The following is a 12,085-nucleotide window of genomic DNA, read 5'->3' on the forward strand; positions in this document are numbered from 1 at the left end:
ACAAGCCTACTGAACAGCAATCTGTTTCTGCTATCCAAATTTCAGTGGGCCCGTAGATCTATTTTTGCAGACCTTCCGAAAATTGTCACCACCTGAAAAACTGTTTTCAGTCTGCAGTTGAAAAATGTGGCAAGATCCGGCCTATTGGCAGCAATGGGGGTGCTCTCAGGGCTCCCCTTCATGTCATTTTAAGGGTTTTCTGGATGAAAATGGCCACATTTGGACACATCTACCACTGTTAGCCCACCAAGTTTCATGATGTTTGGGTCATACCCTGATTTTTAGGAATTTATTTTCTTTCTAGAAATAAAACCTTTAAAAATCCCAAAAAAGGTATCCCCACTGGCCCTGCCTATAACTCTTCCAGGAGTAGCAGCAGGGCACCATTCCTTCCTGCCAAATGTCAAAGATACACTTCTACATCACACAGATCACTATTACACTTTCTTTACTAATAAAATAAAACAACAGCAACTTCTTTCAAAGCTTTTGCATTTCTTGTTCTCATAACATACTGGAAGAGGCCAGCAGCCGACCATTCACAAGCAAGCAGCATGTCCTGTTATTAGAAAATTACTCCTGTATTGTGGGAAATCTAGCCATGTTTGGGGGAAAAAACAATGTTTCTGTAGAAAATTATATAATTTTGAGTCTTGGCAGTTCAGAGCAGATAATCAGCTTCAATGATTCAGAAAGGCAAGGTGGTGGCAATCTCAAAAAAAGGCACTGGAGGGGCTCAGGGACAAGAGGAGAAGAATGACTTCAGGTCAGGCAGACCGTCGGCTGGCAATTGGAGAAGATGAGGACTGGGACTGCTAGTGGCCAAATTATTATGATTAAATAAAATCAAGAAGACAGAGATATTGCAAAGAATAGGACTAGTAAAAGAAGGCTGGTAGAACTTTGGTTGGTAGTGTTTTGCTGGTACAATTTTTAGGAATACAAATAATAATACGCAAGTAGGTAGGTAGGTTTTCTGAGAATGAGGCTTTGCTGTTTGCTATAATTCTTATAATTATTAATAACAATAATATTTTTTAAATCCTTTCTGAAAGAGAGAAGTGAGAAGAAAAAAAACTAAGGGGAGAAGAAACAAAGCTAAAGGCTTTAGTAAAGGCTAAAGGGTGACTCAAAGCTCAGAGCTACCCCAAAAGAAAAGCACATCCACCCACATGTCCCTAAACCCTGTGCACCCACCCACCTGTACTTTCCAACTCTCAGTCCCTAAATAAAAAATAAAGGAAAAACTAGAAAAATCAAGAAATAAAATAAGATTCAACAAGCCAAGCCAAAAGCTAAAGCTGCAAGCAAGTGAACTGCAAGGCAATCTGACTTCAGTGATTGAGCATGAATGCAACTGAGCAATGGAGGCCCATTAAATAGCCACAACTTACATAAAACATGTCACAGCTTTCTTCTATTCTGATTGGCCCAACAGGCAGGGTTCATAGGGAAACCCCATGCAAGCACGTGGCAGCCTCTCCACATGCCACATGATCCCGAACAGAACTGAAAGTAGCTGCAAACGGCAGCCAAATGGTCAGTTTCAGTCGAAAAAAACATGGCAGCGGAGCCCTTGCTGTTACAAGTGCCCAAACAAACATCCAAAACGAATCTATGCACAAGCCTTATATATATATATATATATGAGATATCTAGGACATGGAACCCAAATCTACACAAAATATTAATTCATATTTCATATACACCTTATACAGACAGCCTGAAGATAACTTTATAAATATTTTTAATAATTTTGTGTACAAAACAAAGTTTGTGTACATTAAACCATCACAGGTTCAAGGTGTCACTAAGTCAGCTACCCATGAGGCCTGTTTTGAAATATTTTGGACTTTGGAATTCCAGATAGGAATTTTGTTTTCTAATTGCAGTTTACCAATAATGCTAAAAGTAGCAATCAACTCTGAGGGTTATGATGTGATATCCTATTTTTAAGAGAATATCGGCTTTACAAAAATTCAATATACATTTAATTATATGCACATATTTTAGAGCAACAACATCAGTTACAATTAGCTATACAAGTGGGAAATCAGAACCTGCATTTTTATGTATGAATAAGAGGAACAAATTAACTTACCGCATCTGTGACATCTATCTCATACACTTTCTTAAATGTCTCCCGCTCAAAAAAGAGTAGTTTTCCATTACCATGTCCTTTCTTAACAGAAGTACCAGTTACAAGCAATTTATCATCTGGACTAAAACAGCAGTCAGTCCTGTTGAAAACAAAACGAAGGACAGATTAAGTATATCACTGGAAATCCTATTTATGAATTATGACAAATTTGTGTTAGATTCTTAACAGTATATGACAACTAAAATTACAGCCATGTTCAAAATAATGAAAACTGACAAAACCGAGCTGCCTGTTAAGATTTTCAAAAATGGAAGAAAAAAACCCGATTTTGATCATGCCCCCTGTGATTTTCTCATAAATCAAAGTTGTATAAGACTGAAACAGCTTTATGAAGGATCACCGTCGTCATCACCATCTTTATTCATATCCCATCTTTTTCCTAGTTTGGGACTCAAGATGGCTTTCAAAAGATTTTTTTTAAAAAAATAATTTAAAATCTGCAAATTACAAATGTGAAAAAGTGTTTAAGCTGCAAAATGTTTAAAAACCAGTTAAAAAAATATAAACCATATTTAAAAGACACTAAACAAAATAACTTCATTACAACATGATCTTATTGTCAATGTCACTTGATAGTACAAACCATTTTTCTCAGGCACATATGTTTGGGAAGTGTGCCTCCATTAACTAATTTTTTGCTGATTTCAACATAATGGTTGCATTCAAGTTGATTGGGATTAATTCTCAAGTATCCATAGGTCTGTACTTTCAGACAACTTTTCAGTATTTATTTTCTAATTTCTTTAAGAACTCCAATTATAGTGTGATTTTATTCACCCTTAAATATTTCATCTACTTACATAGGAAAGAAACTAGGGAGACCAACCACAGAATTAAGAGGTGTTTTAAACTTTCTCATGTCCCATGTTTTTAAAGTATCATCACCTATGGAAGAAACAAGAAAAAAAATCTTATGAAAGAATGACAAAATACTGCACTCTTTACTATAATTGTTCAGAGGGAACTACTCGGTTTAGATTTCCTCTTGTAAAAGAATGCTTTGATTTCCTGCCACAGGGTCTCTCTAAATGGCTGGACAGTTGGATGCCATTTGTTCTGAGGTCACCTGGCTAAGAATGCAAAGAAAGATTATACTTGCAATCTAAAAATTCTGAGAGGGCTGCAACTCTTCAAGCGCAATTTAATTTATTACATTTTCTAAAGTCAGACAGAGTAAAAGTTCCGACATTTCTCTGGGATACTCTATACAAATCAGCATGATAAAACTACTGGAATATCACCAAAGACAGAGTTACCCAAGATACTGCATCCCTTACAATGTTTTCCTTCTATGAAAGATGACAGAGTCAGCTAACCATAAGGCATGATGTTAGGTGGTCTTCAAAAACTGAGCTAACCTGGACGAAATGCCATACGAACGCTTCCTAAGAATCAGCATAGGTCATACTTCATCAGCCACAGAGGCATGCATGCACTGAGTGAACCCTCAACTAAGATCAGTCCTGCTTTCAGAATAAATGGGACCCTCTTTGGTAAGATAGGATCAAATACTAATTCTCAAGTTCCAGACCCATGTCGGGGAGAGAAGAAGGCAGGTGAAAGAGCAAAGGTTCTCCATACCACAGTCAGGTCAAAGTAAATACAGGTAGTCCCCAAGCTGCAAAAACGACAGATTCTGTACGTTTGTTCTTAAGCTGAATTTGTTTGTAAGCTGGAACAGATACATTTTTAAATATATCTTTTTAGCTTGGGATAGCACAAAGAAGGCTTAACACCCCTGTGGTGTTTGTTTTGCTGTCTGTGCCCCTGTTCAGAAGGTTTCACCTTACTTTCTGTCCATGATAACTGGATTTTGAAAAACTTGGCTAAGTAATTCCGTTTCTACTTTTATGCAGAATAAGAAATGTATTTGGCAATTCTTCAAATATCCTTCAAAGTAACAAATCCCAATCAAGGCTTCTTTGGCCTTGATAGTCTAGGCCTTGACAGGATTGATGGGATAAAGGAGAGAGAAATTCTGTCAGATGGCTCTTAGTAATGTTTTAAAAATATGTTAGGAAAAACTTCTTTGTACTGCAGCACAGCTCGTTGTCAACCAAAATAATGGTCTGAAAGTCCATGATAAATACTACTTTATTTATTATTTATTTACTGTATTTATATACCACCTTTCCCACTCAGGGGGGACTCAAGGCGGTTTACAACATACTAATGGTAAAAATTCAATGCCAACATATATGTAGAAAGAAAAAAGTCATAAAACTAAACACTAACATATAACTATAAATTAAAATAATCAAAACCATTAGACAAAACGACATTCAAGCAATTAAGACAATTAAGACAAATTAAACATCCTAGAATAAATATTAAAATCAGATGATCCAAGAATCGTACACCGTAGCCCTTCCGACTGCCATTGCACATATTTCCCAATTATTCTTTGTACTGCATTACTTGCCAAAAGCTTTGTCCCACAACCACATCTTTGTTTTCTTTCTAAAGGCCAGAAGGGAGGGCGCTGATCTACTCTTACTGGGGAGAGTGTTCTGGAACCGAGGAGCCACCACTGAGAAGGCCCTGTCTCTTATCTCTAGCAACTGAGAGCAGGATCGAGAACAGGGCCACCCAAGAAGATCTTAACCTCCATAATGGTTCATAGAGGGAGATAAGTTCAGACAGGTAAGCTGGGCCAGGAGCATTTAGGGCTTTATAGGCTAAAGCCAGCACTTTGAATTGTGCTCAGTAGCAAACTTTACTCATCCACACTAAGAAACGTAATCTCAAATGGGAATGTAAACTAGTTTCTTACTGCTGTATGTTGGTAGTAGTAGTAGTAGTAGTAGCTGTGACTTTATTTACATCATAATCATCGTTATTGTTGTTGTTATTATTATTATTATTGATTTATATATCACTTTTTCTCTCAGTCACAGTGTCCCTACTCATTATTCATGTTATAACAGGATGGTACACACAAAAAGTATACTCACACAAAATACATTTTATAGTGAAGTTAATAAAATCTCTTTGTAGTAAAAAAAAAAAAACATGGGTAAGATGGTCTGGAGAGTTTTGTGCTTGGAGGTATTGTACCAGATCGTGATATTTAGTTGGACACACAATTTCTGTCATCACATCAGACATAAAGCTATCACAGACACAACTATTTATTTTCACATAAAGTGACAAGACAATTTAATTGCTTAAATTCCCACCATGTCAGCAGAAGCGCAGGACATCTCTTAAAGTTAATTATATCCAATTTTTATGATCATTTATATGTAACTGAATAATCTTTCATTACTGTAACAAAAACTATATCCAATGATGCTTTTAAAGAGTGATTTGCAGGGTCAGAAGGAGATCTTTAAACATCATTTTCTTGTATTTCTATCAAGTTCCAAGCTTACTCTCAATGGAAATAAAACTGGGAACACACATAAGCAATTTTTCTGTAAATTTTTCTCCTGTGGGCCTGCAGCTGAGCCATCTTAGTTCTCTCATATCCGACAAGCAAACAGCACCAAAGATCAAGGGAGACCATTGGGATTTCACTGGAAGTTCATATTCCTCCAAATATGATCTCTTTTTTGATCTCTCGCATTTGCGCAGGTGTGCTAATTTTAGACTGATTGTTGACTACACATCTGCTCTTACTGATAAGGGTCTGGACTAAAACTTATATTACATAAAGCACAAATTGTCACTCTTTATAACACATTAAGATGATTAAAATTAAGCTAACATCAGTCCTACCCCATAAAATATTATAGTTGGGAAAGCAACTTCAGAAGTTGAACATTAAAGATCAAGTTTCATAATGGTTTTATTCGAAAGTATGCCATGTGGGTCAGGCACTAATTTATTTATGAACAGCCACCTGGCTACCTGTGACATTCTGGGGGCGGTTAACGAAAACTGAAATCAACAGAGAGGAAAGAAAGGAATCGCAATTATGTAGAAACTAAGGTAAAAGGTAAGGTAAAGGTTTTCCCCTGACATTAAGTCCAGTCGTGTCCGACTCTGGGGTGTGATGCTCATCTCCATTTCTAAGCCGAAGAGCCGGCGTTGTCTGTAGACACCTCCAAGGTCATGTGGCCTGCATGACTGCATGGAGCGCCATTACCTTCCCGCTGGAGCGGTATCTATTGATCTACTCACATTTGCATGTTTTTCAACTGCTAGGTTGGCAGAAGCTGGGGCTGTCAGCAGCAGCTCACGCCGCTCCCCGGATTCGAACCTGCGACCTTTCGGTCAACAAGCTCAGCAGCTCAGCGCTTTAAGCCACTTGAATGTAGAATGTAGAAACTTGTATGCAAAATTTGAAGAAATGCTTATCCACAAATTAATCTATCAACTTAAGTGAATTTACATCATTATCTTATAAAAATCTGATTTATCACACAGCTGCCAGCTATATCTACTATTCTATGCTGTAATTATTCTACACGCTTCTACATTATAGCCAAAGTATGTGTTCTGAGAAAGCAAGATTACTGTTGAAAATGGCAGTCTGGCTTCAGCTGCCAAATCCTACAGTTCAATTTTGCTCATGTTGTGGTGACATTTCCTTGGACTCCCACCAACCAGTGCTGTGGAATATCAGTGGGCTGAATTAAATGCAGACTTTGGAGAGAACTTGACATGGGGCTGTCAGTTTGGATAATATAACTATTTTTGAAAATATGTACTAGAGTCACAGTTAGAGGATGGCATAGCTGGGCAATCACTGAGGACCACTACTGAACTTTGGAACCTCCTGGATTACAACCACCATCTTCCCCTTCTCTGTTCGTCATCCCTTTCTTAGCAAAACGTCCAATGGAACTTGTGGCTTGTGCTCTTCATTGTACAGATGGAACCCAGAGCAACTGAAAAAGTAGTGGTAATGCGGATGTTGACTCACAAAGTGAACGGGTCTTGGCTTTGGCACACTGAAATTTGGAGCTGTTCTGCAAATTCAGCACTAACTTCAGAATAAGTTGTACTCAAGACTATATATGGAAAGAAATCTGGTCACTTACCTCCCCGACTGGCAAGAATTGTACCATCATAGGAAAATGTCAAGCATGAAGTGTCACTGCCTGGAGCATGTGCCTGCCTGCAGTGGAACTTGGTATGAACCTGTTTGTGGAGAAAATGAAATATTAAAAAGCTCTGCTACTTTTAGATTGTACACACCTGGTTTCCTTAGAACATCAAATGTCTTTTATTGCATTTCTTGGATTTAAAAAAGCCAGCAAAGCAATTTAAAACTTAGGTGATGGTGAGAGCACAGGCACAGCTGATGTCCATCTCTTCTTTGTTCACCTTTTATGTACTCTTACAGTTTAAGTGTATTTTGGAGGCACAAGATTTGTAATACTTCCAAATATGTAATTCTACGGTTCAGAAAAATAATGCAAGTAAGCAATACTAATACTCAAACAACATCCCCTTTCATGTGAGTTAAAGGCAAATATGCATGACTAAAGAAGAAAAATAGCTTATCTGGGACAACATTCCCATTCTTCCTACAGGAGGTTTATAGGATTTAAGATGACAAAATATATCATCTTAAAATATATTTGTCTTTTGGACACAGCCTGAAAGGAAGAAAATCTGGGGAAGTTTACATGCCAAACTAAGCAGTGCCAAAATGCACTGGGTTGGATATTTAGCAATGAACTGAACTGAAGGTTTAGAACTGAAATATTTTTCAGTTTGAATGTCATTTGACCAAGGTGAAATACAATGGAACCTTAGTATTCTTGTGGGTTTGGTTCCAGGATCACCTGTGGATATCAAAATCTGTAGATGCTCAAGTCCCATTATATATAATGGTATGGTAAAATGGCATTCCATAAATAGGTTGGTCACTGTTTGGTCATGTTTTATGATATCTTAGATTTTATTGGTTTTATTGTTTTAATATAGTTGATTGTTATATGTTTTTAATTGTGTTATTTTGCAGTTTTGTTTATATTGGGCTTGATCCCCATTTAAGCCACCCCAAGTCCCTTCAGGAAGATGGAGGCAGGATATAAGAATAAAGTTGTTGTTGTTGTTGTTGTTGTTATATAAACAAACACCAGCACCAAAGTTTCAAAATTAATTATATGTGTAAGTCATGTATAAATTGCCCTTATTTGTATGTCGGATGCATAATTTGAGGTCAAAATTACAGATTAAGACTAGGGTCATTATGCAGAGAGGAGAAAGCACCAATGCCACCTTGGGGGGTTAGCTATCCCCCAAGGTGGCATAGTCGCTTTTTGCTCTCTGCGATGAGAAAGCCTTCGTTTTTTACATTTATTGTTATTGCTAGAAGTACTTTAAATAATTCTACTCCCTATGTCTTGCATTTACCTATTTTTCTCATGGCATTTCCCTTATATTAATATTAATAAATATTAATTTATTTTTAGTTTATTTAATGAATTTATATGCCACTTTTCTCCCACACAAGCCCCAAAAGAAGGGGGAATAGGCCTGAACTACACTTTACTAATTGGTATCCTTCTTACTAGGTTAGTCTCCACCTAACTGTTCTAAGAAAGCGACACCGACAATATAATTAACCCTTATTTGGGGAGCAGGGAGAGACAGCAGATCTAAGAAAGAAATAAGCAAGCACCAGCTGATGATATCCACACAAGAGATAACAAAAGTATTTTTCGTGTCAGGAGCAACTTGAGAAACTGCAAGTCGCTTCTGGTGTGATAGAATTGTCCATCTGCAAGGACATTGCCCAGGGGATGCCAAGATGTCTTACCATTCTGTGGGAGGCTTCTCTCATGTCCCTGCATGAGAAGCTGGAGCTGACACATGGGAGCTCACCCTGCTCCCCTGATTAGAACTGCCAACCTTTTGGTCAGCACTACTGCTGACACAAGGGTACAACCCATTGTGCCACTGGGGGCTCCACAAAAAAAAAAAGGTTATACTGCCTCACTTTTTGTGAGATCTTATTCAGAAAAAAACCCTAACTATTCAAAGCCAAGCAGCTAAAATTGATATCTGAGAAAATGTTCCTGAACAGCCATGAGAAAAATCACCATTACAGTTTTAAAAAGCTTTGTTTGAAATATCTGGATGTCTTTTAAAGGTTTTATATCTGAAAATGATAGTGCAAATTGGCCAACAAGAAATAGCAAACATCATTAATTAAAATCTCTGTCTGGAAAGCATTCAACAGGCCTTCCTTTATTTTTGCATTGTATACGTTAAGACATATGAAGCAGGAAGCTCTCACTATTTTCTCCTTAAATTATAGCTTTAATCCCCAATGCCAAATTAACCTTACACTTGGCTAAGGCTGTAAGAATAACAGTCCTAATACTATATTTTAATGCTTTATACAAAATGTGATTGCTTCTTTAGTTGAAAAAACAAGCTTTACTACAGCAATGGACAAATACCACACAAATTAACACAGTATATACTGAGCGCTTAGTAAACAACTTTTTATGATGAGGAGTTTAGCAAACTTGAAGATAATTTTTTTCTATGTCAGGAGAGACTTGAGAAACTGCAAGTTGCTTCTGGTGTGAGAGAACTGGTCATCTGCAAGGACATTGCCCAGGGGATACCCGGATGTTTGATGTTTTACCATCCTTGTGGGCAGTTTCTCTCATGTCCCTTGCATGGGGAGCTGGAGCTGACAGAGGGAGCTGAACCCAGTCTCCCCGGATTCGAACCGCTGACCTGTTAGTTAGTAGTCCTGCCAGCACAAGGGTTTAACCCATTGCACCACTGGGGACTCTTGAAGAGAATTATGAGATGGTTACACATTCCTGATTTTTAGCTAGATAAAACAGACAACACATTTACTGAATAGTTAAACAAACATCCACACACTCAGGTACAAAACAACCAATTGTTGTAAAAGACAGAGGGTGAAAGGGAACTTGTGATCACAACTCATCCATTCTTACTCCTTTATCCCACAATAAACTGTAAACATTCATTTGGATACAGACTTTTCCCCTCATCATAAATTTCAGTTTGCAACTAAATGCAACACATTCCTTTGGGAATGATAAAAAATTAAAAGTGGCAATTAAACTACTTACAATACTCAATATAGCATAATTTGATTCTGAGATGGCTCAAGCAAATTGTAGTGAGCAATCTCATATCAATGAGACCTTCCTGAACAGGTGTGAGTAACTAGAAATAAAACCCCTTAAAGCTCATATATTCGGGCTATATTCCTGATCAATCAGAAAAAACAAAGGTGCTCTTCTCTGCTTTTTGTAGGTGATTTTCCAGACATGCTGGATTTACGTGTTCTTGAGAAGACTCTTTCCTGTATACTATTTTATGAGGAACCTCTAGGCAGAAGTCAAATGGGCAATAGATGAAGTCTTTTCACTAGCAACCCTCAAAATACAGGATAAAATGACCCATCAGATAAGCATCAGTACAGTTATGATTACTTTGCAAATGCATCTGAGTTAATAAAGTTACTAGAAAAAGATGCACAGTTGTATGAAAATGTGGAAACTCTTACAGAAGTTTTTAAAGCCTTCAATATCCAATAGGTTTGAAGTTAGAATTGAAAGGTTCAGACAAAGAAGAGGTGCATCCTATACCCCAAACATATACTTACTGCTATACTAAATTAGGCAAGCATGGACCATATATACACATAACACCATTATGTCTAACTATATCTAAGGAAAAAATTATTTAGTTCAGAAAGTTCACTGTTCCATGGATATATCTGGTTTCAGTCTGCGTAGCCTCACTACAAGTCAAATGATAAATAAAAGACAGCTGGAAAATGCTCCACGTTTTCACCAGCCTCTCTGCCTAGTATCAACATCTGCTGAAAACAAGCTTCGTGTAGTAAAAACATCATAGGGAAAAACTGGATCCCCTTTCTCTTTGTTTTTACTTTTATTTAGCTAAAAGGAGATATTATAACATGGTTATGGGAAATACAACACACACATATATTGCTACTGTGTTTTGATGAGATGAATAAATAGACTGAGAACATCCAGAAACAATTTACTTTTCAGCATACTGGTAATTGATTATTTCTGCAGCACACTCACTTGTCTACTTTTTGTGTGGCACCGCTAGTTTTTAATCACAGTTTTGCCTTTATTGGGTTCATATTTTTACATGATGGAACTCAAGAAGATCAACACAGTTCTCCTCCATCATCTATTTTTTTTTGTTGCTTCCACTGATCTAGCATTTCCTTTATCCCAGATTCCAGGGGGAGAAAATTTAAAGTGAAAGTGCTGCCTTGAGTTTAAAAAAGAAAAGAAATGGTGGTGCTAGCCTCTGTTGCTATTGACTCTCCAAGCAGTCTGCCTAGCCATCTCTTCTATTTATCCTGCCCCTTCTCATACTGAGCATTGGGGCTCAGTGCCTGAGAAGTTGCTGAATATGGTATTACAAAGTCTTGCTTAGTTGCTTTTTCTATCTTACCGCTCACTGTCGCAGTCCCTCAACTCTTGGCAAAACACTTTCTCTTTTTTCTTCTCACATCTTTCCCAAAATTAATTTTATTTCTTTGAACTACAACTTCTATGTGTTTTGGCATTGAATGTTTTCCTCTCTGTTATTTTTGTTCTAAACTGCCCTGAGTCACTTTGGGGAAATAGGGCAGTATATAAATAAATTACTATTATTATTATTAATAATAGTAGTAGTAGTAATAGTAGTAGTAGTTGTTGTTGTTGTTGGAGCACCGGTGGGGCAATGGGTTTAACCCTTGTGCCAGCAGGACTGAAGGCTGACAAGTCGGAGGTTCACATCTGGGGAGAGCGCGAATGGATGTCAGCTCCAGTTCCCCATGTGCGGATATGAAAGAAGCCTCCCACAAGTATGGTAAAATATCAAAACATCCGGGTGTCTCCTGGGCAACGTCCTTGCAGACAGCCAATTCTCTAACATCAGACATGAAAAGGATAAAAATGCTTGCTTTTCTATCTTTTCCTAGAGACAGTATGCTGTAGTGGT

General features: G+C 37.5%; 1 protein-coding gene across 1 annotated transcript in view; it reads right to left on the reverse strand.

The window, feature by feature from the left end:
- WDR70 (WD repeat domain 70) overlaps positions 1-12,085 on the reverse strand; it is a 130,287-nt gene that overhangs the window by 35,261 nt on the left and 82,941 nt on the right. The window contains exons 11-13 of the mRNA XM_060761407.2: positions 7,150-7,249; positions 2,962-3,046; positions 2,102-2,240 (exon numbers count right to left, since the gene is read on the reverse strand). Of these exons, the coding sequence (XP_060617390.2) occupies positions 2,102-2,240; positions 2,962-3,046; positions 7,150-7,249 (324 nt within the window). The remainder of the gene's footprint in view (positions 1-2,101; positions 2,241-2,961; positions 3,047-7,149; positions 7,250-12,085) is intronic.

Source organism: Anolis sagrei, chromosome 2 (genome assembly GCF_037176765.1).
Source record: "Anolis sagrei isolate rAnoSag1 chromosome 2, rAnoSag1.mat, whole genome shotgun sequence".
Lineage (NCBI taxonomy): Eukaryota > Metazoa > Chordata > Lepidosauria > Squamata > Dactyloidae > Anolis > Anolis sagrei.